This window comes from Rhinatrema bivittatum, chromosome 8, assembly GCF_901001135.1.
Source record: "Rhinatrema bivittatum chromosome 8, aRhiBiv1.1, whole genome shotgun sequence".
Lineage (NCBI taxonomy): Eukaryota > Metazoa > Chordata > Amphibia > Gymnophiona > Rhinatrematidae > Rhinatrema > Rhinatrema bivittatum.
In genome coordinates, this window is record NC_042622.1 from 18776579 (window position 1) to 18804508 (window position 27930).

Consider the following 27930-nt stretch of genomic DNA (forward strand, 5'->3'; position numbering starts at 1 on the left):
CTCCTGGTACCCCCTTGTCTGTTTATGTAAGCTACCATGGTTGCATAGTCTGAGGGTACTCTCACCGACCGCCCTTGCAGTAAAGGCTGAAAGGCAAGCAAAGCCAAACGCACTGCCCTGGCTTCCAACCGATTGATAGACAAGACGCCTCTACGTTTGACTAGGACCCTTGAGCCGCTTGACTCTGACAAACTGCTCTCCAACCGGAAAGACTTGCATCCGTGGTCAGTACCACCCAATCTGGAATCTCCAAGGAAACCCCTTTCAGGAGGTTGGGAGTGTGTAGCCACCACGACAGACTGTCCTTGGTCTCTGGAGAAAGAGAAACGGGTTGGTGATACTTCGCCGACACCAGACTCCACTGGCCCAGGAGCGCTCGCTGCAGGGGACGCATGTGAGCAAAGGCCCATGGCACCAGCTCCAAGGTGGAAGTCATGGAACCGAGGACCTGTAACACATCCCAAGCTCTGGGGATCCTCAATTGCGCCAATCACAGACTCTGCGATTGTAACTTGCGTGCCCTTTCGTTCGTCAGAAATACTCTGCCCTTGTTGGTGTCTAAGAACGCTCCCAAATACTCCAGAGTCTGTGACGGTACCAGGTGGCTCTTTGCCAAATTCACTACCCAGCCTAACGATCACAAGGTCCGAAGCACCTCTGTATGGCAACTGGCTGCCGACTTCGCCCGAAAGAGCCAATCATCCAGATGGGGGATGCATGAGGAACCCCCTGCCGGTGTAACGCCGCCGCCACGACCACCATGATCTTGGTAAAGACCCGATGTGCCGTGGCCAATCCGAAGGGGAGCACCTGGAGCTGGAAGTGCTGCCCCAAGACCATGAACCTCAGGTAGCATTGATGGTCCCGAGAAATAGGGATGTGAAGATATGCTTCCGTCAGATCTAGGGACGCCAGAAACTCTTGGGTGTGCACCGCTGCTATCACAGAGTACAACGTTTCCATCTGAAAATGAGGAACCCTCAACGCCACATTCACCCGTTTCAAGTCGAGAATGAGGCGAAAGATTCCCTCCTTCTGGACTACAAAGTAAATCGAATACTGCCCCGTTCGAAGTTCCTCCGGAGGCACCGGCACCACGGCCCCCAGGCGCTGCAACTTGCACAGTCTCCCTTCCCGCCCTGTGTTTCTGAATCGAGCCGCATGGGGAGATTAGGAACAGATCACGGAGGGGGCTAGCAAAGTCTAAGGTGTAATCGTCTCTTATCACACCTAGTACCCACTGGTCCTGTGTGATCTTGGCCCACTCCTCGTAGAACAATGCTAGCCAACCTCCTACAAAAGGAATGGCGGAGTGGGCCGGCCTCCTTTCATTGCGCAGATTTGGGACCGGAGGCAACGGCATTGCTGGAGTTCCTGAAGGGTCTACGGCCCCCTCGAAAGGGCTGCCCCCAGTACTGTCCTCTAGATGAGAAATTCCTCTGTGTCGCCGCCCCTGCAGGTCGCGGCTGGTGAAACCTGCAAGTGTCCCGAAAACGCTGCCGAGCGGGAAAACTGCGCCTACCCCGGGGTCTGTCTCCTGGCAAGCGAGGCACCTCAGCATCTGCCAGCTGCTGCACAATCTGATCCAAGTCCTCCCCAAACAGGAACTGACCCTTAAAGGGTAAAGACGACAACCGGGACTTAGAAGAAATTTCCGCAGAACAGTTACGAAGTCAGAGCATGCGCCGTGCCGACACCACAGCCCCCATAATATGGGAGGATGTCCGGACCACATCGTACAATGCATCGGCAACATACGCTATCGCCGATTCCAACCAGTCTGTGCGAGCAGCTTGTTCATCTGTGAGTGTCTGCTCCTCCTGGGCACACTGTGTAAGCATGCCCTCTGCATGAGGCTAGAACAAATAGCAGCGCGAAGACAGAGGGCCGAGACCTCAAAAATCATTTTGAGTTGAATCTCTAGCTTGCAATCCTGAACGTCCTTTAGAGCTGTCGCCCTCATAACCGGGATAGTCATCTGTTTTGTCACAGCGGAAACCGCGGCATCCACCTTGGGAAGGGCAAACAACTCTAGGGTCTGTTCCGGCAAAGCATACCGCTTAGCCAGGGCTCTGCCGACTCTCAATCCTGCGTATTCCATTCCTGCTCCACCAACGTCTGAACGGGCTGCGGGAGCGTGGGCCCGACCCCGGGGGATTCAAAATGGCCGCCGTTCTCACTGTTACTGCAACGGGACGCCTCGCGGTTGCTGCCGAGCCCATTACTGCTGGGGAAGGGACAGAAATGCTCCACTGCCATTTAGCCGGCCTAGGGAGCTCAGAGGGACCTCCCCCCCCCCCCCCCCCCCAAAAAAAATGCAAGCCACGCATAGGCCACGGCGATTCAGCTGCGCCAGGGTTGACCTGCATGCGCCACAAGCCACCCCCCCTCACCATCGTGGCGCCAACAGCCCGACAAGGAAAAAGTAAAAAAAGGACAGAAAAAAAAGCTTGAAAACCCGTCGAAACCGTGGCGGGGGGAGGGAGAGAAAGCTTGACACAAGCTCCTACCTGTTCCTGCCTACTGAACCCTTTGTTTTTGTGTGTTTTTTTTGTTTTGTTTTGTTTTTGTTTTTTTTACAATCTTTACTGCACTAAAAGCAACCTCACAGAGAGATTCCTCTCCTAACGCTGAAGAGAACTGTCCAGCTCAATTCAGCAATTAAACAGGAGAGGAAAGTGAGGAAACTAATTTGGGAGCCAACTCGTGACAGGGAGGGATCCGGACCACCGGATGTGCACCTCACGGTTACTGCGAGGTACGGGCATACAAAAGGGTCACCACCGCCACCCCCATCTCAACCAGACAGGGTAGGGGCTCCTCGAGCAACCCTGAGCCCCTGGGAGGAAGGCTCAACTTAGAATTAAAGAATCAACAAAAAAATACTAGACCAAACTGCAGGGTTCAAGCATCAGTCCTGCACTGCTGGAGACAGAGAAATACTGAGGAACTGCAGGGGGGCATCAGCATATATAAAGCAGTGGCAGTTTTACTTTCTCTGTCTCAGTCTGGACTGATCCTCGGTACTACAGGATTGAAAATTATCAGGTAAGAACCAAATTTTCTTATAATGTCCCTCACTGACGGCCATGATTTATATTATTGAGACCTCAAACTGGATCATAACCAGAAGAACTGTGAAGCCTACAGATGGATGTCCCCACACTCATAGAGCTTGAGGGCCTTGCGTATGGAAGATCTGTGTAAATCTCTCTGGCATGCAGTAGGTCTTCCTCCTAAAGTGAAGCATCTGCCTCCTTGGGTAAGAGCTTGCATTGCATCTCATCTAAAACACCTCCGTCCATTCAGGCCGAGGCGACAGGGTTGAATTCAACTGGCTGCTCTGAATTGAAGGAGAAGCGTCATCAGTCACTGGAACTGATCCTACCTACTACAAGGAAGCATAATCGTTCAAGCCACAGTGCATCGGCGCAGTCAAGAGCATCCCTCTTTGGCGCTAGCGGTGCATTGATGCACGGTGTAACCAGGAACCTGATGCTGGACACATTGACACTGATGCACTGCAACAAAACATCGATACTTTGTTGATGCTGCCATGCATTCAAGGCATCATCCACTGGTGCACCCGATGCAAGATATAATGCATTCAACACACGTTTCACGCCATGATGTGCCTGGGCAATCTTTATTCCTGCAGACTTCATTCCTTCAGGAACATACTACAAAAAACTCATGGTCTTCTAAAATGTCCAAGCATTCAATCCCACAGGCAGTTTTGCTTCCTCAGACCCAGCAGTCTTGTCTACATAGCAATATGCTAGCCATCTGAGATCTGCAGGAGAAGGAGTAAAACTTACCCGTACCTCCTCTAATTATCAGAATGCTAATGCTGCCCAGAATGGTAGTAGAAGACCTTTGGAAACAGCAGATCCTGTCTGTTCAGTAGTTGCACTTTCATCAAAGAGACCCCTTGTTGTGATGTAAGTTATCTTAGTGTCTGCAGAGGATGTACCTGTGCCTACCCTAGACCAGAGGACGCAGCTGCCACTTCACCAAATTGCAGGGCTGGTGAGGAGCTTCCTTACCTCTCAACCTAAGGGGGTGGATGGGACATTCCAGCCTTTCTTCTCAACTCTTGCTTTGGCAGTTCCACAAGTTGGAGTTCCCAGCTCCCCTATGGGTGCACACACCTCATCAAAACCCTCAAAACAGGGGCTCTACACATACACAGCTACAGTGGAGTCTAGTCAGTTGGACTCTAGACCAGGCTGTTCCTCTGAAACCTCAATTGGAGGGGCCCCTCAACTCACCACCTTCGTCACTGAAGTCCTGGACTATCGAGATCATAACCTTGGGCTCCGATGAGGACACACTACAGGAATACAATCAGGTCCTCCAGAGCACACTTCCCCTCTGGAAGATCTCATCTATTCAAATTTCATGGAGAAATTAGAAGCAACACTAGGTGTTCGTGGCCATAAGGATAAAGACCTACGCACCGCATTACTTAAAATTCTCAAAATTCTGGATACCCCGGCTAAACCAGCTACTTTACAAGTTCATAATATTCTCAAAGTGCTACTTATGAAATTATGGGGAAACGCCAATTTCAGGTACCCACACTGTTCGAAAGTTGGACCTCAAGTACAGAGTCCAATAGTCAGCAGGCTTTGGCATGTTTCATCTGCCGCAACAATCAGTTGTGAAATCTGCTATGAAGAGAGCAAAGAGAATCTGTATTCATTTCAGTTCCCCTCTGGGAAATGATCTTAAACTTCTGGACAAGTCTGGGAAAAGAATTTTTCAGAGTGCTATGCTTTATACTCATATTACTCTCCATCAGTTCTGCGTGGTGCAATACCTCCGTGATTGTCTTCAAAAGCTAAAGCCGTTCCTCCCTTCCTCTGATCAGAATGCACTTCCTCAAGCTTTCTGGGATGCAGAAAAGGCCATCTGGCACCTGCTCAGTTTGCTGGATGAATCGTTTTATTCTGCTTCATGTCCCTCTGCAGCTTGTATCAGAGCGCATCAGATGGGTGGCTGAGAGCCAATTCCACGAAAAGTTGGGAGACCACCTTTTCAGAGAGGAGCTTCAAGAAGTAGTCTCCCAGATAGACTGCACCGCCACATTCTGGTCTTTTCTCCTCAGCGCCTGAGCAACCACTTTTCCACACTGCCCATATTGTTCATCCAAATGTCTCTATTTTCGCAGATGACCTTACCTGCCCTTTCAGCAATACAGACTTCCACCGCTTCTGGCCCAGAGCCAACAGTAACTAGTCTAGCATCATAACATCATGGTGCATGTCTCCACTGCTGCCAGAATGTTTGCAACATTATTCCTGCCCTCTGTCCTGTTCCTGAAAATTCACATCCTTAGGAGTTTTTTGTTCTGTGTTTGAACAATCAGTAGCCTTGGACACAATAACCACTTCTGCTCTGTGCTTAAATTGTAGTATCAACAAAGTAGGAGGGTAGGCTATCTAAAAAAGCTGTCTGTGGAAACAGTATGGATTAGACGCCAAATAATAGTCCAAGAATGAGCTTTATTCGATTGGAGACAAATTTTTTGTGTGTGCCCAAATCTGGCCGAGTTTCACCCCACTTGGGGCTGCCTCAGGGGCTGTGTGATGATAGACTTAATGTATGTGAGTAATCACTCATATCACTGTTTCACAGAATAACTGATAGTCTGGTGGTTTGCGTCAGTGAAGCAATAGCGTATCACAAACAACAAGGACTTACTGTCCTTGTTATTTGTGAACGGAGACGATATGCTATTGCTTCGCTGATGCAAACCACCAGACTATCAGTGATTCTGTGAAACAATGATACGAGTGATTACTCACATACATTAAGTCTAGCATCACACAGCTCCTGAGGCAGCCCCAAGTGGGGCGAAACTCGGCCAGAGTCGGGCACACACACAAAGTCTCCAATCGACTAAAGCTCATACTTGGACTATTATTTGGCTTCTAATCCATACTTAAATTGTAGTATTACAATAAGTTGATATTATATATTCCTGAACATACCCAGATCAGTCCAGAAACGTGGGTTGTGTATCCCTACCAGCAGGTGGAGACAGAACAATTAGAATTTTGGGCACTGCTACATAACGAGAGTGCCACCTGCAGTCACTCAGTATTTTCTGACTCCAGCAGGTGGTAGAGATGCACTCCTGCAGTCTTCCTAGTTTTTTAGTTAGAGTTTAAAGAGATTTTTTTCTTTTTGATTAGGTCACTTCCTGAGGTGTTAGGCACCTTTGTGGGCCATCCCTCAGTGGAAGCCGGGCGTCCAGGGGGTTGGACACCCCTGTCTAGGTCTTGCCCGCTTCAGCTCGGTGGTGGAAGGCTAGGGCCTCCTGACTACTCCTCACCAAGGCTGCTTTACCTGCTCCCTTTCCTCCTGCACTATTTGGCTCTGTAAAGTTTTTTTGTAAAAAAAAAAAAAAAGTTTCCGGCTGCCATCTTTCTCCTCTGAGGTAAGGAGTCGGTGCAGTGGGGGCCTGCCTATAGCGGCTGTTTCGGGAGTTTGTCAGCGTGTTCCTTCAGCAACCTGGGCTCTGGGGTGTTCCCTGAAGGGAGAGGGTGAGTTGGGCTTTGCGCCCGTTTGCGCCGAGTTTCGCCACATTTTCATCACTGCTCGTGCTGTTTGGGCTGCCGGCATTGAATTTTTTATTTATTTCTTCCCGCGCTGATGGACCTTTTTCCGGCAGCGACTTTTTCCTCTCACAGTTCGACCGCGTGGCTGCACGGTCTGTGTTATGGGCCTTCGCTCAAAATCGCTGGCCTGCCGTGTGTGTAGGGCGCGCTGTCAGGCACTAGATGCAGCTTCCATGTGCGCTGCCTGCGCCTTAAGCATAGAGGGCTCGTCTGGGCGTGTCGACCCTCCCCACGGAAGGGGGGGAGAGTGCCTCATGCTGCGGAGCGGGGGATGGAGATTCTCCACCCGTTTTAGCCCCCGTGGGGGAGCATCTCGCAGGCGATGTCACCCCCTGCGATTCTGGGGAGGGGGACCCAGAGGGGTTTTCCCCTGAATTCATTTTACTCATGCACCAGGCCTTTCTAGCTAGAAGACATGCGGCACCTAAGAGGGTTCGACAGCTGGTGGTTCTGTCAGGGCCCCCCTGTTAAGAAGGCACGGGTTGCAGATCCGCAGCAGCGTCCGGGGGAGCAGCCTCACCAGATGGGAGTCACCCTCCAGGTGCCACAAGATCCAGGTGTGGGGTCAGGCGCTCCGGCAACCCCGGGAACAACTCTGGGGGCAGACCCAGACCTCATTCAGGATCCAGGGGATATTGATCCTGATGATCCCGATGGTGACTATTTCACACCCGCTGAAGGAGATGATCCCAGCGTGGTCCGCCTTTTTAAGCGGGACGAGCTGAGGCTCCTAATTCCCCAGGTCTTGGATGTTCTGGGTCTTAAGGTTTCTCAGGAAGAATCTGACAATGAAGGGGTTAATCCTGTCCTTGATGGCATTCGGGGTCCTACAACCTCCCGTTGCCCAAGAAGGTCTGCAAGCTGGTAGCCCGCGAGTGGGATGCTCTGGATGAGGGGCTGAAGGTTGGCAGGGCTATGGCAAAACTATACCCCATGTCTACAGATGTTTTAGACCTTCTGAAGATTCCGAAGGTGGATGTGGCAGTCTCTGCGGTTACAAAAAAGACCACTATTCCAGTAGCGGGGGCTGCAGCTTTGAAAGACATGCAAGACCGCAAACTGGACATCCAGTTGAAATGGGATTTTGAAGTTGCTGCTTTGAGTCATCAGGCGGCAGTTTGCGCGAGCCTTATGCAGAGGGCATGCCTATGCTGGGTTCAGGATTCTGCTTCCACGTCGGGGTCTGTCGGTAATGGGCTGCTACAGGCTGCCTGTCTGGAGGCGGGCATCGCTTATGTTGCGGATGCACTTTATGACCTGGTGTGCACTTTGGCTCGAAGTATGGTATCAGTGGTGGCGGTGTGTTGAATCCTCTGGCTGCGCAATTCAGCGGCGGATTTGTCCTCGAAGTCCCAGCTTTGTAATCTCCCCTTTAAGGGCAAGTTCCTTTTCGGGGATGACCTCTAAGTTGGTTAAGCTGCTCGAGGAATCCAAAGGCAATAAATTGACGGAAGATAGAAGATCTTCAAAGAAGGTTTTTCTTCCTCGGGCTCGTTTTCGAGATTCTCGCTGGTATAGAGCCGCCAGATATACTACGCCTTCTGGTCCTAAACAAATTACGGGACGCCAGCAGTCCTTTCATGGTGGTCCCCGCTCCGGTAGGGACTCTGGAAACCTCTGTGCCGGAAATAGTAAACCCTCCGGAGAGAGAATCAAACAGTCTGGCATCATCTGCAAGTTCTGGGTTCCATGGCATCCACCTTGGACTTGGTTCCGTGGGCTTTCGCTCACTTATGACCGTTAAAGCGTGCACTTTTGTCGCGATGGAGTCCCGTGTTGGAGCAGTTCCACCTACCAATGCCGCTGCTTCCAGAATCCAGAGTCAGTCTGTCGTGGTGGCTTTCAAGCAACAATCTGGAACGGGGGGTGGACTTAGACCCCCCCCCGAATTGGCTGATAATCTTCACCGATGCCAGTCTATCTGGTTGGGGAGCAGTGTGTGCAGACAAGTCCGCCCAAGGCCTGTGGTTGCAGATGGAAGATTCCCGGTCTATCAATCGTCTCAAGACACGAGCCGTTTGACTTACCCTGCAGGCATTTCTACCCTGGATCCAGGGCAGAATGGTACGAGTGTTCTCCGACAATGTGACGACGGTGGCTTACATTAACAGGCAAGGCAGGACGAGAAGTCCCGCAGTAGCGCTCGAAGCATGGCTCCTGTTTGCCTGGGCGGAGCGTCATCTCAGGGGGATTGCCACTTCTCATGTTGCAGGTGTAGAGAACATTCAGGCGGACTTCCTCAGCAGGCAACAGCTCGACCCAGGAGAGTGGGAGCTGTCCCTCGAAGCGTGGAACCTCATCTGCGCAAGGTGGGGCGTACCACAGTTAGATCTGATGGCAACACAGGCGAATTCGAAGACTGAATGCTTCTTCAGCCGTCGACGGGAGAGGGGCTCGGTAGGGCTCGATGCTCTGGTGTGCCCGTGGCCCACGGGAATTCTACTGTATGCCTTCCCTCCATGGCCCCTCATCCGTCGGATTCTCCGTCAGAACTCCATTCAGGCAGGGGTGGTTCTTGTAGCGCCAGAGTGGCCGCGTCGGCCATGGTTTGCGGATCTAGTTCGCATGGCAGATGAGGCAGCTTGCTCATCTGCCTCATCTGCTTCGGCAGGGACCCATATTTTTGGATCAGAAGTGATCCTCCCTTCTTGCGGCTTGGCTTTTGAGAGGCGATGTTTACGCTTGAAGGGTTATTCTGAACAGGTCATTTCCACACTCCTGCAGGCGAGACACCCAGCCACCTCTATGGCCTATGTTAGAGTCTGGAAACTGTTTGAGATGTGGTGCCACAAGCGTTCCTGCGATCCGTTAGCAGTGGACGTCCCGCGGGTCCTGGAATTTCTGCAACAGAGAAGGGGTTAGTGTTCTGCAACAGCTAAGGGGTTAGTGTTCAATTCCCTTCGTGCTCAAGTGGCGGCTCTGGGTGCTTTGATTGGAAAGTTTAACGGCTGTTTGCTTGCAGTGCACCCGGATATTGCTCAGTTTCTCAAGGGGTTAAGCATTTACGGCCTCCCGCCCATTCTGTGTGTCCAGATTGGAGTTTGAACCTAGTGCTTCGGGTACTATCGGGTCCCCCTTTCGAGCCTCTCTGCAGAGCTTCGCTGAAGGATCTGACGTTGAAAACGATCTTTTTGGTGGCCATTTGCTCGGCTCGTCTGATTTTAGATTTACAAGCATTGTCGTGTCATGACCCTTTTCTTCGGATCGACGACTATAGGGTTTCATTACGTTACGGTTCCGTCCTTTGTTCCGAAGGTTGTATCGGCCTTTCACATCAATCAGACTGTAGAGCTTCCGGGGTTCCCTCAGTGGTTGCGGGAGTTCTCTCAGGGCAGAGACCTTCATCTTTTGGATGTGCAACGCATCTTTATTGCGGTACCTGGAAGTTACCAATGACTTTCGACGTTCTGATCATTTGTTCATTCTCTTTGATGGTACCAAAAAGGGGGACAAAGCGTCTAAGGCATCCATCTCTCATTGGATTAAAGAGGCCATTTGTTCGTCATACATAGCCCGCGGACGTCAAGTGCCTTTGGGGCTCAGAGCTCATTCCACTAGGGCCCAGGCTACTTCCTGGGCAGAATGTCGGTTGCTGTCACCTCAGGAAATCTGTAGGGCAGCTGTGTGGTCCTCACTTCACTCTTTCACTAAACATTATTGACTGGACGTTAAGGCTTCTGATGAATCGTCCTTCGGTGAGAGTGTCCTGCGTGCGGGTCTTTCGGGTTCCCACCCGGTATAGGAGGGCTTTGGTACATCCCGCTTGTCTAGACTGATCTGGGTACATATAGGGAAAAGAAAATTGGTTCTTAGCTGCTAATTTTCGTTCCTGTAATACAACGGATCAGTCCAGAGGCCCACCCCTTTCTTCAGATACCGAAAGACTATCTTGGTCAGAACCTGCTTAAGTTTTTTATTGTTGAAGCTCCTTTTTTGCAGACATGATTCATGGAGCAGTTGTTAGCAGTTGTTCGATCTGGTTTTTGCCAGCGTTGAAGTGGTACTCCGGAAATTTGGTTGGGTGCTACCCTTTGTTATTTAGCTCTGTAAGCATGGGCTTGGCTACAGGTCAATACTGAGTGTCTGCAGGTGGCACTCTCGTTATGTAGCAGTGCCCAAAGTTCTAATTGTTCTCTGACTCCACCTGCTGGTAGGGATACACAACCCACTTTTCTGGACTGATCTGTGGTATTACAGGAACAAAAATTAGCAGGTAAGAACCAATTTTCATTATAAACTTTTTTTCCTTTTTTGCAGGAGACTCTGTAGATTGGAAGAAAAGGGCATGAAACAGATGGTAACCTCAGAGAAAATGGAAGACAAATCATGTTAGAAATGTAACCTTTTGTCTTTTAAATTTTCAGTTCTGTAATTTATTTATTAATTTGAACGTCAGTAAATTGTTGCATTTTCTATCATATTTAAGATGTTTAATCTGGATGGTTCAGGTTAGCATTTAGGTGAAACTGCAGTTGCAAAATTAAATAATTTTCTTGAAAATATCAAATGTATTTTTTTTTTTCAAGCTTCTCACTGAAAAGGGAGCACCATTATTTTCAGTTATATTTATCCATGCGAATATGACTAACTCCTGCCTGTGCCTCAGGTGAATGGCCTTCACTCAGAATTCACAAAACCTTAAATAATCATACAGAGAGAATTCCTTGAAGTAGTACATGCCCATACAGTACTTGCCAGGAGACTGTCGTATATTTTCCCACTGAGCTCACGTTGTTTGTAGTTGTGCACCCTGCTAAGCTGGTTGGATCCTTCACCAAAATAATTTGGTGCATGTCATGCAGATCTGGTTTGTGTAGCTGGGGAGCAGCAGCCAAGCAGCATTTACAGTGACGACAGTTGATAGGCTCTGCTGTTGGAGTGGGGGGCAGGGATATTAGGGTTGTAGTGTGGAACGGGAGATGGAATGAACTAGTCTTATCTTTTTCTGGCAAGATTTAACATTTTTTGAAAGTTTCCTTGCTCTTTTTGGTTATATTCTGGTTCACTGGCATTGTCACTTTTTGCTGATAAACAGTACAGGCCAGCTTCTGGGGTTTTTTTTGCACTATAATAGTTGGACAAGTTTTTCTTCAGACATGAAATTGTAAAGAGAGAGGTTCTTGATGATATATTTTTGTATTTTGTCTTATGAGCAGATTGCTACACAAAAATGGGAAAAGTGCCACATAGGAATATCTTGATATTCAGACGTCTCATAGGGTCATTTATTATAGGAAATAAACTCTGACACTGTTTACACCTGTCTTTGTAATCTCTAGAGATGAACTAAGCTGCTTAGTATAAATGGAAAAAAATAAAGGTGCTTAATTTAAAGAAAAAAATTGTACATGACCTTTGTGTTGCATTAATGGAGATTATGAAATACCTTAGGTATGTTAATAGCTGCACAGTAATCACGATGCATAACAAGGCTGGGCATCTTGCTTGGTACCTCATTATGAACACCCATGAATTAGCATTAAATTCACTTTTTTTTTTTTTTTACAGTACAGTTGTAGCCAACAGCTGTAGAGCTCTACCTGTTAATCAACTTTTCCAACAGTTTTCAACCAGGCAGACACTCGTGTTTGGATGTCCTACATCTCTGGGCACAGAAGACCAGTTTTTAAGAAGTGACTGCCTGGTTGAAAACTGTTGGAAAAAGTTGATTAACAATATATTTTATTTTTATTTTAACATGATCATATGAAAAAGTCACTACAGTGTAATACAAAGCCTACAGCTGTACAGCTCTACTTGTTAATCAACTTTTTCCAACAGTTTTCAACCAGGCAGTCACTCGGGTTTGGATGTCCTGTTTTAAAAACTGTTCTTCTGTGCCTAAAGAGACAAACTTGTTAAGGTCCTAATAAGCAATTTGTAATCAGATAAGGAGGAAATCTTGTTGAAATGGTAAATATTCAGCATCTCCCAGAGAGCGGGCTCTAACCTGTAAACAACCAAGAGACCTCTGCGGTGCCTAAGAATCTCTTCCAGAGCTAAACTCATTATGCTTGGAATGGAAATGGATTTTTTTTTCTTCATGTGACTGAAACTGTGGAGCAGGAAGCAAAGTGTAAGTCCCAGATCGGTTCCAGGAGCCCTTATATTATACCTACAGCAGGCAGGAAGGAATTCTGCCACCACGGGGTGGACTTTTACACTAATTGTGCCCCTCTTCTGCAGCTTAGAAGGTGTTGTGGGGTGTTTTTGTTTAAATCACTCGATCACACAGTTTGCATTCTAGGCATTCTCTGTTTCCCAGTTATCAGTGCTGTGTGTTTTTATTGTGAGTCTCAAAATTTGTCTTTCCTGTACGTACCCGGATCAGTCCAGACAGTGGGTTGAGCCTCCTTTCCAGCAGGTGGAGACAGACTAAAACTTGAAGGATGCCCTATATCAGGACAGAGCCTATCCTCTAACCCTTCAGTATTCATCTGTCTCCAGCAGGTGCAGCATCTCCCTTTCGGTTCTCTGCTGTAGGCTAGTCAGCCTTTTTCTATCTGTCTTTTGTAGGCTCAAGCAAGTATTTCTTTTGGTTCTCGCTTGTTTTACAAAAAAAAAGGAAACAGAGAAGGGAAGTTGCCCTTTCATTTTTGGTGCTTTTTCCCTTTCTGTGTGGGAGACGGAAGTTTTAAACTTTAAATAAGTTGCAGGTACTCACCTACCTCTAACTTATTTGCAGCAGTTGACCAGCATTTTTTATTTTTTCTGGTCAGAGCAGGCCTTGAACCGTCAGCCAGACTAGCAGGAGGCAGCAGGTTTCCCTCCTGCTCTCTCCTGCTGTGCAGGCTGTCAATCAAACCTTTTTTTCTGCTTTTTTTTCTTTAGCCGCGGCTCTGCTATGTCCCGGCAGGCAGCCTGCCTCTCTTGTGGGCTGCCCTCTTCGTGTTTTTCGGGGCAGGGTCTCTGCACTGCTTGCCTGCCGGGTGGGGAAGGTCCCTCCTCGGCAGGACAAGCAAATTTAGCCCGGGGCTCCACTCCTCCCGGCATGGCCAGGCCTTTCCCGGGTCGGCAGAGCCTGGGAACGGCGGCCATATTGGATTTTTCATCGGGGCCAATTTCAGTGCTCCCTGGGGTTGGGGGGCCGGATTTGTTTGATTTAACCAATTTGGCCCCCGCGGGTCCCCAGGAGGGGGGGTCCTGACCCCTCGTCCCCCCACCGTCAAATCCAGGGTCCCTTTTTCAGCGGATTTCGTCCTCCTCATGCACAAATCTTATTTAGCTAGCTTGCATGAGCAGGACGAAAGCCCCCCCCCCCCCCCCCCCCCCCGCCAAAAATCCCTTGCTCAGCGCCGTTGACCGCCGGACCGGCTGTGGAGCCCCAGGGACCAGTGCGGGTGGTCCCGGGGGTTCCTCCCCCCCCCCCCCCCCCCCCCCCAGTGTCTCCCGGGTCCTCGGACCCCACCGCTTCCTCGGATTCGGCAGATGCCCCCCCCTAGAGGGGGATGACCCCAGAGCCCTTCGCCTTTTCCGTAAGGAGGAATTGGAGCCCCTCCTGCCCTTTGTTCTGCAGGAGCTGGGTCTGGAGAGTCCTTCCGTGGATAATCTCATGGCCTTGCTTCCTAAGGATATGAACCCGGTCCTGGGGGGGCTCCGCCTTTCCCTTCCACCCCATGCTCAAGCTCCTTATCCTGCGGGAATGGGAGGCCCCCGAGGGTGCGCTCCAGGTGGGGCGTGCGATGGATAAGCTCTATCCCCTTCCGGAGGAGGGTTTGGAGCTGCTGCGATATCCCTCGGTGGATTCTTCTGTCTCTGCGGTGGCCAAGCACACCACGATTCCGGTGGAAGTTTCCACGGCTCTGAAGGATCCACAGGATCGTAAGTTGGAGGCTCACTTGAAGCGCATCTTCGACGTTCTGGCCTTCGGGGTCCGGGCGTCTTGCTGTAGCAGCCTCATGATGCGGGCAGGCTTTCAGTGGGTTCAACAGTTACTCTGTGCCCGGGATCTTCCGCCAGCAGAGGCAGAGCAAGCCGAACGTCTGGAGGCCGTAACCGCCTACGTATCGGACGCCCTCTACGACCTGGTCCGTGTGCAGGCGAAGGCGATGGTTTCGGCGGTGGCTGCCCGGAGGCTCCTTTGGCTACGCCATTGGTCGGCTGATCAGACGTTGAAGACTCGGCTGGGCACGCTGCCCTTCAAAGGTAAGATGCTCTTTGGAGAGGATCTCGAGAAGTTTATGGACTCCTTGGCTGACAACAAGGTCCATAAGCTTCCAGAGGACCGCCCTAAGTCTTCCCGGTCCTTCGCGCCCTCCCGCTCTCGCTTCAGGGGCCAGCGTCGCTTCGCTTCTCGGGGGCGGGGCGGCTCCGCGAGGGGTTCTTCTCGTGCTCAGTCCTGGTCGCGGCCCTTTCGTGAGGGCCAGCTCGTGCGTGCCACCGCTAAACCTGCCACACAATGAAGTTCAGCTGACCCATTCCTCGGATCCTTACCTCTGCGGACGCCTCTCCCTGTTCTTCGAGGAATGGATCAAGATCACATTGGATCAGTGGGTCCTCGACATTATCAAAGACGGGTACGCTTTCGAGCTCGTCAGGGACCTGCCGGATCTCTTTCTTTTCTTGCCTTGCGGACGGGCCAAGAGGGACGCGATGGTCCAGACTCTCTCCAAACCCCTGGATCTGGGAGCGGTGGTCCCAGTTCCGGAAAAGGAGATTGGCGCAGGCCAGTATTCTATTTACTTCACCGTACCCAAAAAGGACGCGTCCTTCCGCCCCATTCTGGACCTCAAGAGGGTCAATCGGGCCCTCAAGATCCCCCACTTCCGCATGGAAACCCTGCGTGCGGTCATTGCGGCGGTCCGCCCCAGAGAGTTCCTGGCTTCTCTCGATCTCACAGAAGCGTACTTCCACATTCCCATCCACCGCGACTACCAGAAGTATCTCCGATTCCACATCCTCAACCAGGACTTCCAGTTTCGAGCTCTCCCCTTCGGCCTCGCGACCGCTCCTCGCACCTTTACGAAGGTCATGGTAGTGGTAGCGGCGGCCCTGCGCCGGGAGGGGATTCTTGTCCACCCCTATCTGGACGATTGGCTCATCAGGGCCAAGTCGGAAACCTCTTGCCAACGGGCGGTGGATCGCGTCTTGGAGCTCCTTGCCTCCCTCGGGTGGATAGTGAACTTTTCCAAGAGCAAGCTTCAGCCCTCCCAGGAGTTGGAATTCCTGGGAGCCCACTTTGACACCCGAGTAGGCAAGGTCTTCTTACCACAGGCGCGCGCCCTCAAGCTGATCGATCAGGTCCGGAATCTGATCGCGCTACCTTCTTCAACCGCCTGGGATTATCTTCAAGTCCTGGGATCCATGGCTTCCACCATCAACCTTGTCCCCTGGGCTTTTGCTCATATGTGTCCGTTGCAGAAAGCTTTGCTATCCCGTTGGCAGCCAGTGTCGGAGCAGTTTCACGTAGTCCTTCCGTTCTTGGATTCTACTGCCGACGAATTACAGTGGTGGCTGTCTCTTCCTCATCTTCTGCAAGGGATGCCTCTTCAAGCTCCACAGTGGACGATAGTGACCACGGACGCCAGTCTCCTGGGCTGGGGTGCGGTCTGCCTTTCTCAATCCACCCAGGGAATATGGTTGCAGACTCAGTCGCGCTGGCACATCAATCAACTGGAAACCTTGGCGGTCCGCCTGGCTCTTCAGGAGTTCCTTCCCCTGATCCGCGGCAAGGCGGTAAGAGTCCTGTCAGACAACTCCACCACAGTGGCCTACATCAATCGCCAAGGAGGCACTCGCAGTCCCCTGGTAGCCTTGGAAGCCAGCCGTCTCCTCTCTTGGGTGGAGCGCCACCTACAGTGCCTTGCGGCCTCTCACATAGCAGGCAAGGAAAATGTTCAAGCCGACTTCCTCAGCCGGCAGTCGCTCGATCCGGGAGAGTGGGAGGCATATGGCTTTGTTTATTCTAAGAGCTGACTGAATTAATTTTTGGTGGGCTGGGAGGCTAGTAATGTTACTGTTTTAAAAATGGAGACCACAATTTATGCTGTTTCTCTTTCCCAATTAAAGGAAATCCCGAGCATCAAGGCTGAAAAATATCTTGGTGTGTTATAGCAGGCTTGTTCCAGGTACTTCAAAACAAGGCTTCGGGCAGTGGTGACTGGGATTATAGTAGCTTCTAGAATGACAATTCACCGCTGCTAGTGAAAATGTTTTAGTAAAATGAGAGAAACTGGAACAAAATGGAAGTGCTGAGAATATGCAGAAGTATTTAAACTCTTTGTATAAATGTCAGTTTTATTTACTGCTGAAGGCACAGTACATCAACTGGCCAGGGCAGTGAACTTTTCTCATAACTAAAAATGTACTAGTGCAAACTCTTTCAAACACTGAGAAAGTGGCGTAAATCTTCTTTTCATATTTCCCAACCCTGTTTACAGTAGTCCATAACTTCTTGCCAAGTTGGCTATTTTTTCTAGCAGCCTCTGTATAATGTCTTTGTCTCAGGAAACAATCATTGTGGAATCTGAATCCACCTAGATCAATTGCTTCTCTGCCACTGTTACCTTCACAGAAAGGTCGGTTGAGGCATGCAACATTACTAGCCTCCCAAAGGAGGTGGTGAAGACAAAACTGGCCTGGGCAGAGGAGAGGGACCTTGCATTCAGCTGCTGGTGTACTCTGTTTCTGGTACAAAGCCTAAATGGGCTGTTCCTTTATAAGTACATTAAGGCTTGCCATACTGGGTCAGACCAAGGGTCCATTAAGCCCGGTATCCTGTTTCCAACAGTGGCCAAGCCAGGTCACAAGTACCTGGCAGGATCCCAAGGGGTCGATAGATTTGAAGCTGCTTAGCCCAAGCATAAGCAGTGGATTTCTACAACTCTACCTTAATAATGGTTTATGGACTTTTCCTCCAGGAACTTGTCCAAACCATTGTTAAACTCAGCTATACTATTAGCTTTCACCACATCCTCTGGAAATGAATTCCAGAGCTTAATTATGCATTGAGTAAAAAAAAATGTTTCTCTTGTTAGTTTTAAATGTAACTTCATTGTATGTCCTCTGGTCTTTGCACTATTCGAAAGAATAAACTGATTAATATTTACTCGTTCCATTCCACTCATGGTTTTATAGATCTCTATCATATCCCCCCTCAGCCATCTCTTCTCCAAGCTGAAGAGTCCTAACCTCTTTAGCCTTTCCTCATAGGGGAATTGGTCCATCCCCTTTATCATCTTGGTCCCCCTTCTCTGTACCTTTTCTAATTCTGCTATATCTTTCTTGAAATGTGACCAGAATTGCACACAATACTCAAGATGAGGTTGCACCATGGAGTGATAATAATAATAATTTCCTAACCGCTTTCCTCATTTTATCATAGTCACCTTTTTGAAAGTTAAATGCTGTTGTAGTAGATTTCTTTTTTGCGCTCCCTCCTGTTAAGTCAAATTTGATTCTGTTTGATCGCTATTGCCAAGTGACTCCAACACTGTTACCTCTCACACCAAATCCTGTGTTGCACTCAGGTCTAGGTCTAAAATAGTTTCCCCTCTTGTTGGTTCATTTATTTCATCTGGGAACTTTACTACTCTAGCATGTCCTGATGTAACATTCACCCAGTCAATACTGGGGTAATTTAAATTTTCCATTATTACTGTGCTGCTGATTTTGTTACCTTTCCTAATTTCTTTTAGCGTTTCATTGTCTGTCTGTTCATTCTGGTCAGGTGGACGGTAATATTTATTTATTTATTTATTTAGAACTTTTATATACCGACATTCATGTGGAGAATTACATATCATATCGGTTTACATTGTAACAGAAACATTGCGAAAAGCATTACCTTGAACAGGGGTTACATAGAACTAGGAACACGGGGTAGAACTAAGTTTGCTATTAGAGAAACTGTCAAATGAACAAAAACTAACATGATGCAATAAATGCGAGTACATATATAATAGAACTTATGACCGATAGTACGCTATTAAGAACAGTCCCCTCTAGTCCAGATAGAGAGTTCAAACCAGACAGGAGAGGAGAGCATTCCTGATTTAGAGGGAGGTTCATCCGGTTAAGGAAACGCCTGACTGAATAGCCAAGTTTTGAGATGTTTTTTTGAAGGATAGATGGCATGGTTCTTGCCTGAGATCAGGGGGAAGAGCATTCCATTGCGAGGGACCAGCAGTGGATAAGGCGCATTTCCTTAAGGTGGTCTTTACTGGGGGACGTAAAGAGTGCCTTTGTAGGCAGATCTGACTGGTCTGGAAGATTCATGGGGACAAAGAGGAAAATTAGGATCAAGAGAAGTTAGGTTGTGAGTGGCTTTATGGATTATCGAAAGGACTTTGTAGAGAATTCTGAATTTGATGGGTAGCCAATGTAAGCTCCGAAGTATGGGTGTGATGTGCTCTCTTCTGTTAGTATTGGGGCGGAGTTCTGTACCATCTGAAGGTCACCCCTACTACTGTTTTATTCCCTTTTCACCTTGAATTTCTATCCCAAAAGATTCAACATTGCATTTTGTTTCCTGCAGAATTGTTATCCTGTTTGACTCAATGCTCTCTTTAACATATAGTGCCATCCCTCCATCAATTTGATCTATCCTATAATTTCGATATAATTTATACCCTGGTATCACAGTGTCCCATTAGTTATCCTCCTCCTGCCAGGTCTCTGAGATGCCAGTTATATCTACCTCTTCGTCCAGTGCTATAAACTCTAACTCTCCCATCTTATTTTTTAGACTTCTGCCATTTGTATACAGACATTTCAAAGTATGTTTTTTGTTTGTATTAACAACCTGCTCATCAGTTGACAGAGGCAATTTGGAATCTTTCTGCACTTTACTTAAAAGCACCTGGTCCCTTTGGCATTTATTGCAACCTCTCTACTGGGATGCCCTATTTTACCTGTTCTCTTAGTATTCTTCAAGGACACATCATTCCGAACCATACACTTCTGAGTGACTGTCTGCTTTCCCCCATCATCTAGTTTAGAAGCTGCTCTATCTCCTTTTTAAAGGTTAGTGCCAGCAGCCTGGTTACACTCTAAGGTGGAGCCTAACCTTTCAGAAAAGCCCTCCTCTTCCCCCCCCCCCCCTTCCCCCAAAATGAAGCCTAGTTCCAAACAAAACTCAATCCCTCTTCCTTGCACCTTCGTCTCATCCACTCATTGAGACTCCAGAGCCCTGCCTGTTTCTGGGGTCCTGCACATGGAATGGGGAGCATTTCAGAGAATGCTACCCTGGAGGTTCTGGATTTCAGCTTTCTACCTAAAACCCTATGGCATTGGTACCCACCTGTACCACAACAGCCGCTGCCTCTCGTAATGTTGGTTGAAGTATGAGTAGGATCTGTGACATAACTTCTCCATCAGCCTACACTCGATCAAGTATTTCAAAATCCATTAATTCTGGCTTGTTGGTGAGTGGATGCAGACCACCTTAAACCCCAGTATGCAGGGCGGATGCTAGAGTGCCAAAATTGTGGGGGCTGCAAAATCTCACTAGCACGAGTCCCGGGGGGTGGGGGGGTGGGAGCCAATACTGCCAAAGAAGGGAGCGCCGTGCTGGAGCTACCACTAATAGGAAAACTGGGGGGGGGGGGGCATGAGTGAAGGTTCACTTAGGGCACCAACTCCTCTCACACTGGTCCTGCCAGCGTAACAGTGTTACTCGTGGTGAGTAAAGTGTGTATGCTGATTTTCAACCTGCCCCTTAATGTAGGAGGAGTCCTTCTAGCCCCCGCCAAAAGATTATTATTATATCAAGAGGTTGGGGATTACTGTTTGATTCTGATTTAAACATGGAAACCCAGGTGACTCTGGTGGCAAGAAAAGCAAAAGCAGGACATATCCTAGATCTAATATTTGTCAACTACAATAATTGTCTAATCAATACCTCCCACAAATTATTGCCATGGCCTGATCACCAACTAATAAAAGCAAACATAACCCTCCTCAACACAAAGCAAACAACTCTTATTAATAACCCAAACCACCTTCAGAAAAAAAGATAGAACTGGATGTACTTGAAGAATCAATTAAAAATAAGCTAATTGATTTGAATCAAGCTAATGCCTCTTCAGCTTTTGACTCCTAGGAAAAATTGTCAATGATATTGCAGATAACCTAAATCCAATACAGACAAAAACATTCCAAAAAGAACAGAATACCTTTAAACAAAGGAAACCTCGGTACAACGAAGAACTAAGACAAATCAAACAGACACTGAGAAACAATAGCGAAAATGCCTGTCTGCAGGATCCCTAGGAAAATACATATCCCTCCTAGCAAAAATACTGTGCACACATCAATAGACGACTATGCAAAACAGATTCACAGGGTAATATTTAATTCCAAATTACTCTTTGAAACTGTCAAACACTTAATCAAGGATCCATCTTCGTCCATCTACAACTTCTCAAAGAATGCCTGCAATAAATATGCCACCTCCTTGTTAGATAAAATAAATAGGTTAAAAACACAGTTCTCCACTTGCTCGCCTACAAAAGAACCTGAAGAAAAACATGGGCAGTCTAAATGGAACACATTTGACAAAGTAACTAAAATTGAAATAAATCAAATGACCAAAATTAAGCCAGCTGTCTACCCACTAGATCCAATTCCCAATCATAATCAACCTCTCGCTCTCAGAAGGATTGGGTCCCTTATGGGGCGAAACAAGCTGTGATCAAACCAATCCTAAAAAATAAAACTGGCAGAATTGACGATTGGGATAGTTACCGACCAATATCCAACTTGCCTTTTATTGCAAAAGTTCTAGAGAAAGCAGTTTTATCCCAATTGGGAAAACCACCTAGAAGACAATGATATTCTATACCCAAACCAATTCAGCTTCAGAAAAGATCATGCAACAGAAACTTACTCATATCTTTAATAGACCCTGTATTACAGGGGTTTGACAACGATGAATCTTACATCCTGGTTCTATTAGATTTAACAGCAGCCTTCGACAGTGTGGACCATATCCTGCTCTGCCATGAGATGAAAAGCGTTCTCAAATAGTTCTCCTCCTTCCTAGCAGATAGGTCATTCCAAGTCAAATTAGGCAACCACATATATCGGACACATTCCCTATCGATACAGGTGTCTCCCAGGGTTCAGCACGCTCAGCAACGCTCTTCAACATTTATTTGCTTCCTCTGTGTACACTACTAGCAAAACTAGGAATCAACTTTTTCTTAGACGCAGATGACATACAGTTCTATGTTACATTTGCCAAATCAATTGAAAATACAGCACCAGTCCAAGTACAGTGAGGTTATCAAATTTACTGATGATACAAAATTATTCAGAGTAGTTAAATCACAAGCAGACTGTGATACATTACAGGAGGACCTTGCAAGACTGGAAGATTGGGCATCCAAATGGCAGATGAAATTTAATGTGGACAAGTGCAAGCTGTTGCATATAGGGAAAAATAACCCTTGCTGTAGTTACACAATGTTAGGTTCCATATTAGGAGCTACCACCCAGGAAAAAGATCTAGGCATCATAGTGGATAATACTTTGAAATCATCAGCTCAGTGTGCTGCAGCAGTCAAAAAAGCAAACAGAATGTTAAGAATTATTAGGAAGAGAATGGTTAATAGAACGGAAAATGTCATAATGCCTCTGTATCGCTCCAGGGTGCGACCGCACCTTGAATACTGTGTACAATTCTGGTCGCCACATCTCAAAAAAGATATAGTTGCGATGGAGAAGGTACAGAGAAGGGCTACCAAAATGATAAGGGGAATGGAACAACTCCCCTATGAGGAAAAGCTGAAGAGGTTAGGGCTGTTTAGCTTGGAGAAGAGACGGCTGAGGGGGGATATGATAGAGATTTTTATGATCATGAGAGGTCTTGAACGAGTAGATGTGACTTGGTTATTTAAACTTTCGAATAATAGAAGGACTAGGGGGCAATCCATGAAGTTAGCAAGTAGCACATTTAAGACTAATCGGAGAAAATTCTTTTTCACTCAATGCACAATAAAGCTCTGCAATTTGTTGCCAGAGGATGTAGTTGGTGCAGTTAGTGTAGCTGGGTTCAAAAAAGGTTTGGATAAGTTCTTGGAGGAGAAGCCATTAACGGCTATTAATCAAGTTTACTTGGGGAATAGCCACTGCTATTAATTGCATTAGTAGCATGGGATCTTCTTAGTGTTTGGGTAATTGCCAGGTTCTTGTGGCCTGGTTTGGCCTCTGTTGGAAACAGGATGCTGGGCTTGATGGACCCTTGGTCTGACCCAGCATGGCAATTTCTTATGTTCCTATGTTCTTATGGATCCTGTTGAATGTATTGGGGATTCCCCCTGTTGGGATATTGGATTACTAGGTGAGGATCTTCCTATTGCTAAGCGGGGAGTTGCTACTTAAACCCTTCATTTTATTTTAATTATTAAAACTTGATTACATGCTCCATGTCCATACAAACATCAAAACATGGTACACGTAAATATAAAACCGTAACCACCTCAACTTGTTCCCTATAAGCAGCCCAACACATCTTTTATTTATTTTCAAATTTCTAGGCCCCCACCACCTCTCTCATAGAGGCTAAAAAGCAGAGTACAAATAAAACAAACAACCAAAACCAGCCAGACCAAGTTAAATAAAAGCTCAAAAATCAAGCTTTTGTAAACAAGCAGGCCCGATGGTGTTCATGATAAGCAAGGAAGTCATCCAGTACCCTAAGGCCACAGGGCAAGGTATCACGAAGAGAGGGGCCTGCACATGGCCTGTGCCCACTTGCTTAATACCATTACGAACACGAAGAAGGGTTTTTGAGGAGAGCGGAAAGCCCTTCGTGGCTGCTATAAATGAATATGCGTATAAAGATTAGTGTGAGGCGCATTTAGGAAGAATTTGATGAACCAAGTGGAAGAGCGTAAAGTCTATCCATTGGGACACTGGAAGCCCGTGAAGAGTTTTCAGCACTGGCTGAATGTGTGCGTGTGGCTCTGTTCTGATTGTTCTGCACCAGCTGAAGTCTGTACAATTAATATTTTGGAAGCTCAACTAGAAGGAGGTTACAGTAGCCAATACAAGTTGATATTGCTGCCTGAACTAGTCTGTGCAAGTTTGATTTACCCAGATGGGGGTGCAAATAATGAATATTAAAGGGATGGAGAGTGTATGCCAGTGACACTAAGCTGCTTTTGCATTGTCAGATGTGAATCCAGCCACATTTTCAGAGGTTACTGCCTCTCAGACATATTTTTGGAGGGGGGGGGGGGAGTGAGAACCTGTACATCTATGAAAGGGTTTAAAGTTTGGCAGGGAGAGGTAGGTATGCTAAGGCCTGATTCTTAGTATTTAGTTTTTATATGATTAGGGGAATATGGAGCCTAATGGAATATGCTATCGTTACAAGTTGTTTGTGTTTTTTGCCATTGTTTTCATTATGTGTATTTTTTGTATCTATTATGTTTATTAATGTCCTCTAATCTCTTTTGAATGGGCTTACCTCCTACAATTGCAGAATGTAAGTCTTAAATTGAAAAAACTAGGGCAGATGCTGCAAGGGCAGTATTGGATAGATTTTAAGAAGAATTGAGTAGGGTAGTGGAAGACTAGGTTTCAATTTGAGACCTGCCTATCTAAGGTAGCATCCTGCAGTCTGTGGTAGGTCCACTTCTTTCCGCACTCTACCAAGGCAAGCTGTATGCAGACACAGAGAGATGCCAGGTGGCAGGAGTTGGAAGAGTTGGTGACAGTGTCAGCTTGGATGGTGCACAAGCTAGAAAAAAGCATTGGATTATAAAGGCACAAACCTTATTGTCAAAGCCAGGCATCAGTGTGAAACCTCGGTTTTGCAGTAGGGGTGCCAGTGTTGTAAGACACTGTCATAAGTCATTTTCTTAAAAGGTGGACATAACCCTTGGGATACTTAATGTCAATGGCTATGAAACACATGTGCTGTATGTGCAGAATGAGAAATATATGCAGGTAAAATGTAATACAGTGATTTAAATATGCTGCTGGTGTATTGGGTTTCCTCTTTGAAAAGGTTCAGGGGCAGGTGCTGTAGACTAAAGACGCACTTAAGGCCAGATGTTCTAATCTAAAGCATTTTTCCGATTGTGTCTAGGGGGAAAATGCTCAGTACATAAAGCAGAACATAGCAGCACCCTCCGAAGTGAGACTGACTAGTCGCGGTTATACAGCTTCCTTCCCTCCTGTAAGTTGCATGTTGGTGACTCATCTGTAGCTTCATGCTATTCTTGCACATGAAGCAGAGATGTTTTTAGATTACAATTGCAGAATTTTGTGTGGCAACAGCTCCTACGGAGCTGCTTCCCGTGAGAAATCAGATTCTGTATGCATCAAACATCGCTTTATCATCATCATCACCGTTGGTGTACTACATGCCTAATGTACACAGCCACAAGCCAATTTTACTAGGAAGAATGCAGATCCTGTATATTTGAAATGGGGGTTTTTTTTACGCATTGATCGGGCTCTCAGGACAAGGAAGAGGAATTTTCCAAAGTAAACATGAAGCGGTCAGGAATAAAATAAAAAATCAAAACGAAGCATTTTAACAAAGTTGTTTGTTTACTTTGCCGTCCAGCTGCATTGGCTTTGGCTAATGTCTGCGCTGCATTTGACGGATTCCACGGCACGAGATTTCTCTGCCAGGCAGTGGCGTAGCCACGGGTGGGCCTGGGTGGGCAGGTGCCCACCCAACTTAGACCCAGGCCCACCCAACTGGCACCGGAACTGCAAGGCTGTCGCGGGATCCCATCCCCGCAACAGCGAACAAGAGAACCCACGCCTCGCGCGCCATCATGGCACACGTGGGGAAGCGCTGCTGCGGCCGTATGGCCAACCGGTCTTCCTGTTGAGGGGGGGGAGCGGAAGCGCCGCGGGCAGCTTCCGCTTCCTCCCCCCAAAGCAGGAAGATCAGCTGCCTCTCCTGCTGCCACCCGTTCTGCTATCTTCGGACCAAACGGCCTGCCGAACTTCCTGTTTGGGGGAGCGGAAGCGCCGCGCACAGCTTCCGCTTTCTCCCCCAAAGCAGGAAGATCAGCTGCCTCTCCTGCTGCCACCGGCCTCCTGCTATCTTCGGGCGTCAGGCCTTATGGTCCGCCGATCTTCCTGCTTGGGGGGGGGGGGGGAGGGAGGAAGCGGACGTTGTGCACTGCGCTTCTGCTCCCCCCCCCCCCCCAACAGGAAGTTCGGACGCCCGAAGATAGCAGGAGTCCGGTGGCAGCAGGAGAGGCAGCTGATCTTCCTGTTCTGGGGGAGAAAGCGGAAGCTGTGCACGTGCTTGAATGTATATGTGTGGATGAGAATGGGAGTGTGTGTGGGTGAAAACTGGAGCCTGGGTGTGTATGTGGGTGAGAATGGAAGCTTGAATATGTGGGTGAATGGGAGCTCGAATGTGTGTATGTGTGGTTGAGAATGGGAGCCTGGGTTTGTGGGTGGGTGAGAATGGGAGCTTGAATGTGTGTATATATGGGTGAGAATGAGAGCCTGGGTTTGTGTGGGTGGGTGAGAATGGAAGCTTGAATATGTGGATAAGAATGGGTGCTTGAATGTGTGTATGTGTGGGTGAGAATAGTACCTTAAATGTGTATATGTATGGATGAGAATGGGAGCTTGAATATGTGTGGGTGAGACTGGGAGCATGGGTTTGTGGGTGAGAATGGGAGTCTGGGTTTATGTGTGTGGGTGAGAATGGGTGCCTGGATGTGCGTCTGTGTGTGCATAAGAATATAAGCCTGGGGAGGGGTGAGAAAGTGAGAACTTGTATGTGTGTCTGCAGAGAATGTGAGCGGGAGTCTGTGAGAGAAAGCGTGTGTGTGTGTGTGTAAGGGAAGAAGACAGTAATAGAAGAAAGACACTGAAAAGGAATTAGGAAATGAGCTATAAGGGAAAAAATGGGAAAAAGAGACCAGGACCAACTGATTAGAAAAATACAAAGATCAGGCAACAAAGGTAAAAATATATACCTATATTTTGAGATGTTAGCAATTTAAATATAAGCAACACAACCGCTCTCTCAAAATTTATGGACAGGTAGGAGCCGTGTATAAAATCGTAATAATAAGAAGGCTAAAGTACTACAAATCACCGTGAATTATGTTTGTATCATTAAGTAAACCTCATACTTGGGCGTAGATGTGAATGCTATGCTGCATAATTTGGCATTATTTATCAGTAACAAAACAACTAGTAGACCTGCATGCCTACAGCCCACCCATGTTAACCTTGTGCCCACCCAAAAAATCAATTCTGGCTACGCCACTGCTGCCAGGCCAGCACTGAAGCTAGCGCTTGGGTCTCCTTTCCAGACGGCTCTAGCTCGATCCCTAAAAGCCCACCCTCGCTCTCCAGGCGGGGGGTGGGACGTGCAGCTCGGGAGCAGCTCTGCACGTGCCCCGGGCTGCTCCCCCCCACCCAGCCGCCCCCTTGGGTGGTCCGCGGCACGGAGTTGTCAAGTGAGCTCAGCGCTCCCCCGCCTGCCTCTTTTATTCTCAGGCTGGGAACGGACGAGGTGCTGCAAAGGAAGAGCGAGCCGAGACTGGGAGCGCAGTGACCTGCCAGCCCCCCGTCCCGGCGCTCGTCACTGCTTCACAGGGCCGGCCAAGGGCCGTGCTGATGATGTAATGCCTGGTGGCTGCAGCGCGAGCTTCCCTCTGACAAGGAGGCGCCCCCCACCCCCTTAAATGAAGAAGAGTTGCCAGGACGCACTCGTGCTGCGCGCGCACCAGGTCCCTCCCAGTCTCGAGCTCGCTCGCTCGCCCTCACTCTCTCTCTCCCGCCTGGTTGGCTCTTGAGCTCTATCTCGCGACCAACCGGCACCGGCGCTGACAGGAAATTCAAACCGGGATAAAAGCGCGCCCACGACCGCTCATTTGGCTGTCGTTTTTAGTTTGTGCCGCGACATCTAAAAGTTTGGTGCGCCCAGTCCTCGCATTTCCTGCTTATCCCGAATAAAATAACGGGCCTGCTGCCTGTTAATTCGCTTACAGGTTGTAAGAGCGACCTTTCATTAGCCCCTAACAAGGTATCGCTTGCAGCTTGAGCCTTGGTGCGCCTTTCTCTGTCCTGCAATCCATCTCCACAGATTGAGAGGCCTCGGGGGGGGGGGGGTTAGGCACATGCTTGCAACCACCCTAGCGGGGTGGCATGAGCAGAAAGCATGGGATGAGCACAAGGGATGTATTCTTGGGAAGAAGAGCACAGATCAGCTCAGACCCTGTGGCCATACAAGAATTAGATTGGCCCTACCATTCTTATCTGCCAGCATCTGCTTCTATAAATTCCCTTTTTCACTTCTTTTGGGCACTTACTCATGGACAACCTTTCCTCAGTTTTCTGAAGAAAGTACCATTCTTCCATTTTCTTT

General features: G+C 48.1%; 1 protein-coding gene across 2 annotated transcripts in view; it reads left to right on the forward strand.

Moving 5' to 3' along the window:
• Positions 1-27930, forward strand: part of LOC115096582 (androgen-induced gene 1 protein-like) — a 66679-nt gene that overhangs the window by 30721 nt on the left and 8028 nt on the right. Inside the window, exon 6 of one of the 2 annotated variants that reach the window (XM_029611378.1) lies at positions 10884-11128. The exons of the other annotated variant lie outside the window; for it this stretch is intronic. Within the exon in view, the coding sequence (XP_029467238.1) occupies positions 10884-10915 (32 nt within the window). The 3' untranslated portion in view covers positions 10916-11128. Of the gene's footprint in view, positions 1-10883; positions 11129-27930 lie in introns of those variants that run through there. 2 annotated transcript variants of the gene reach the window in all.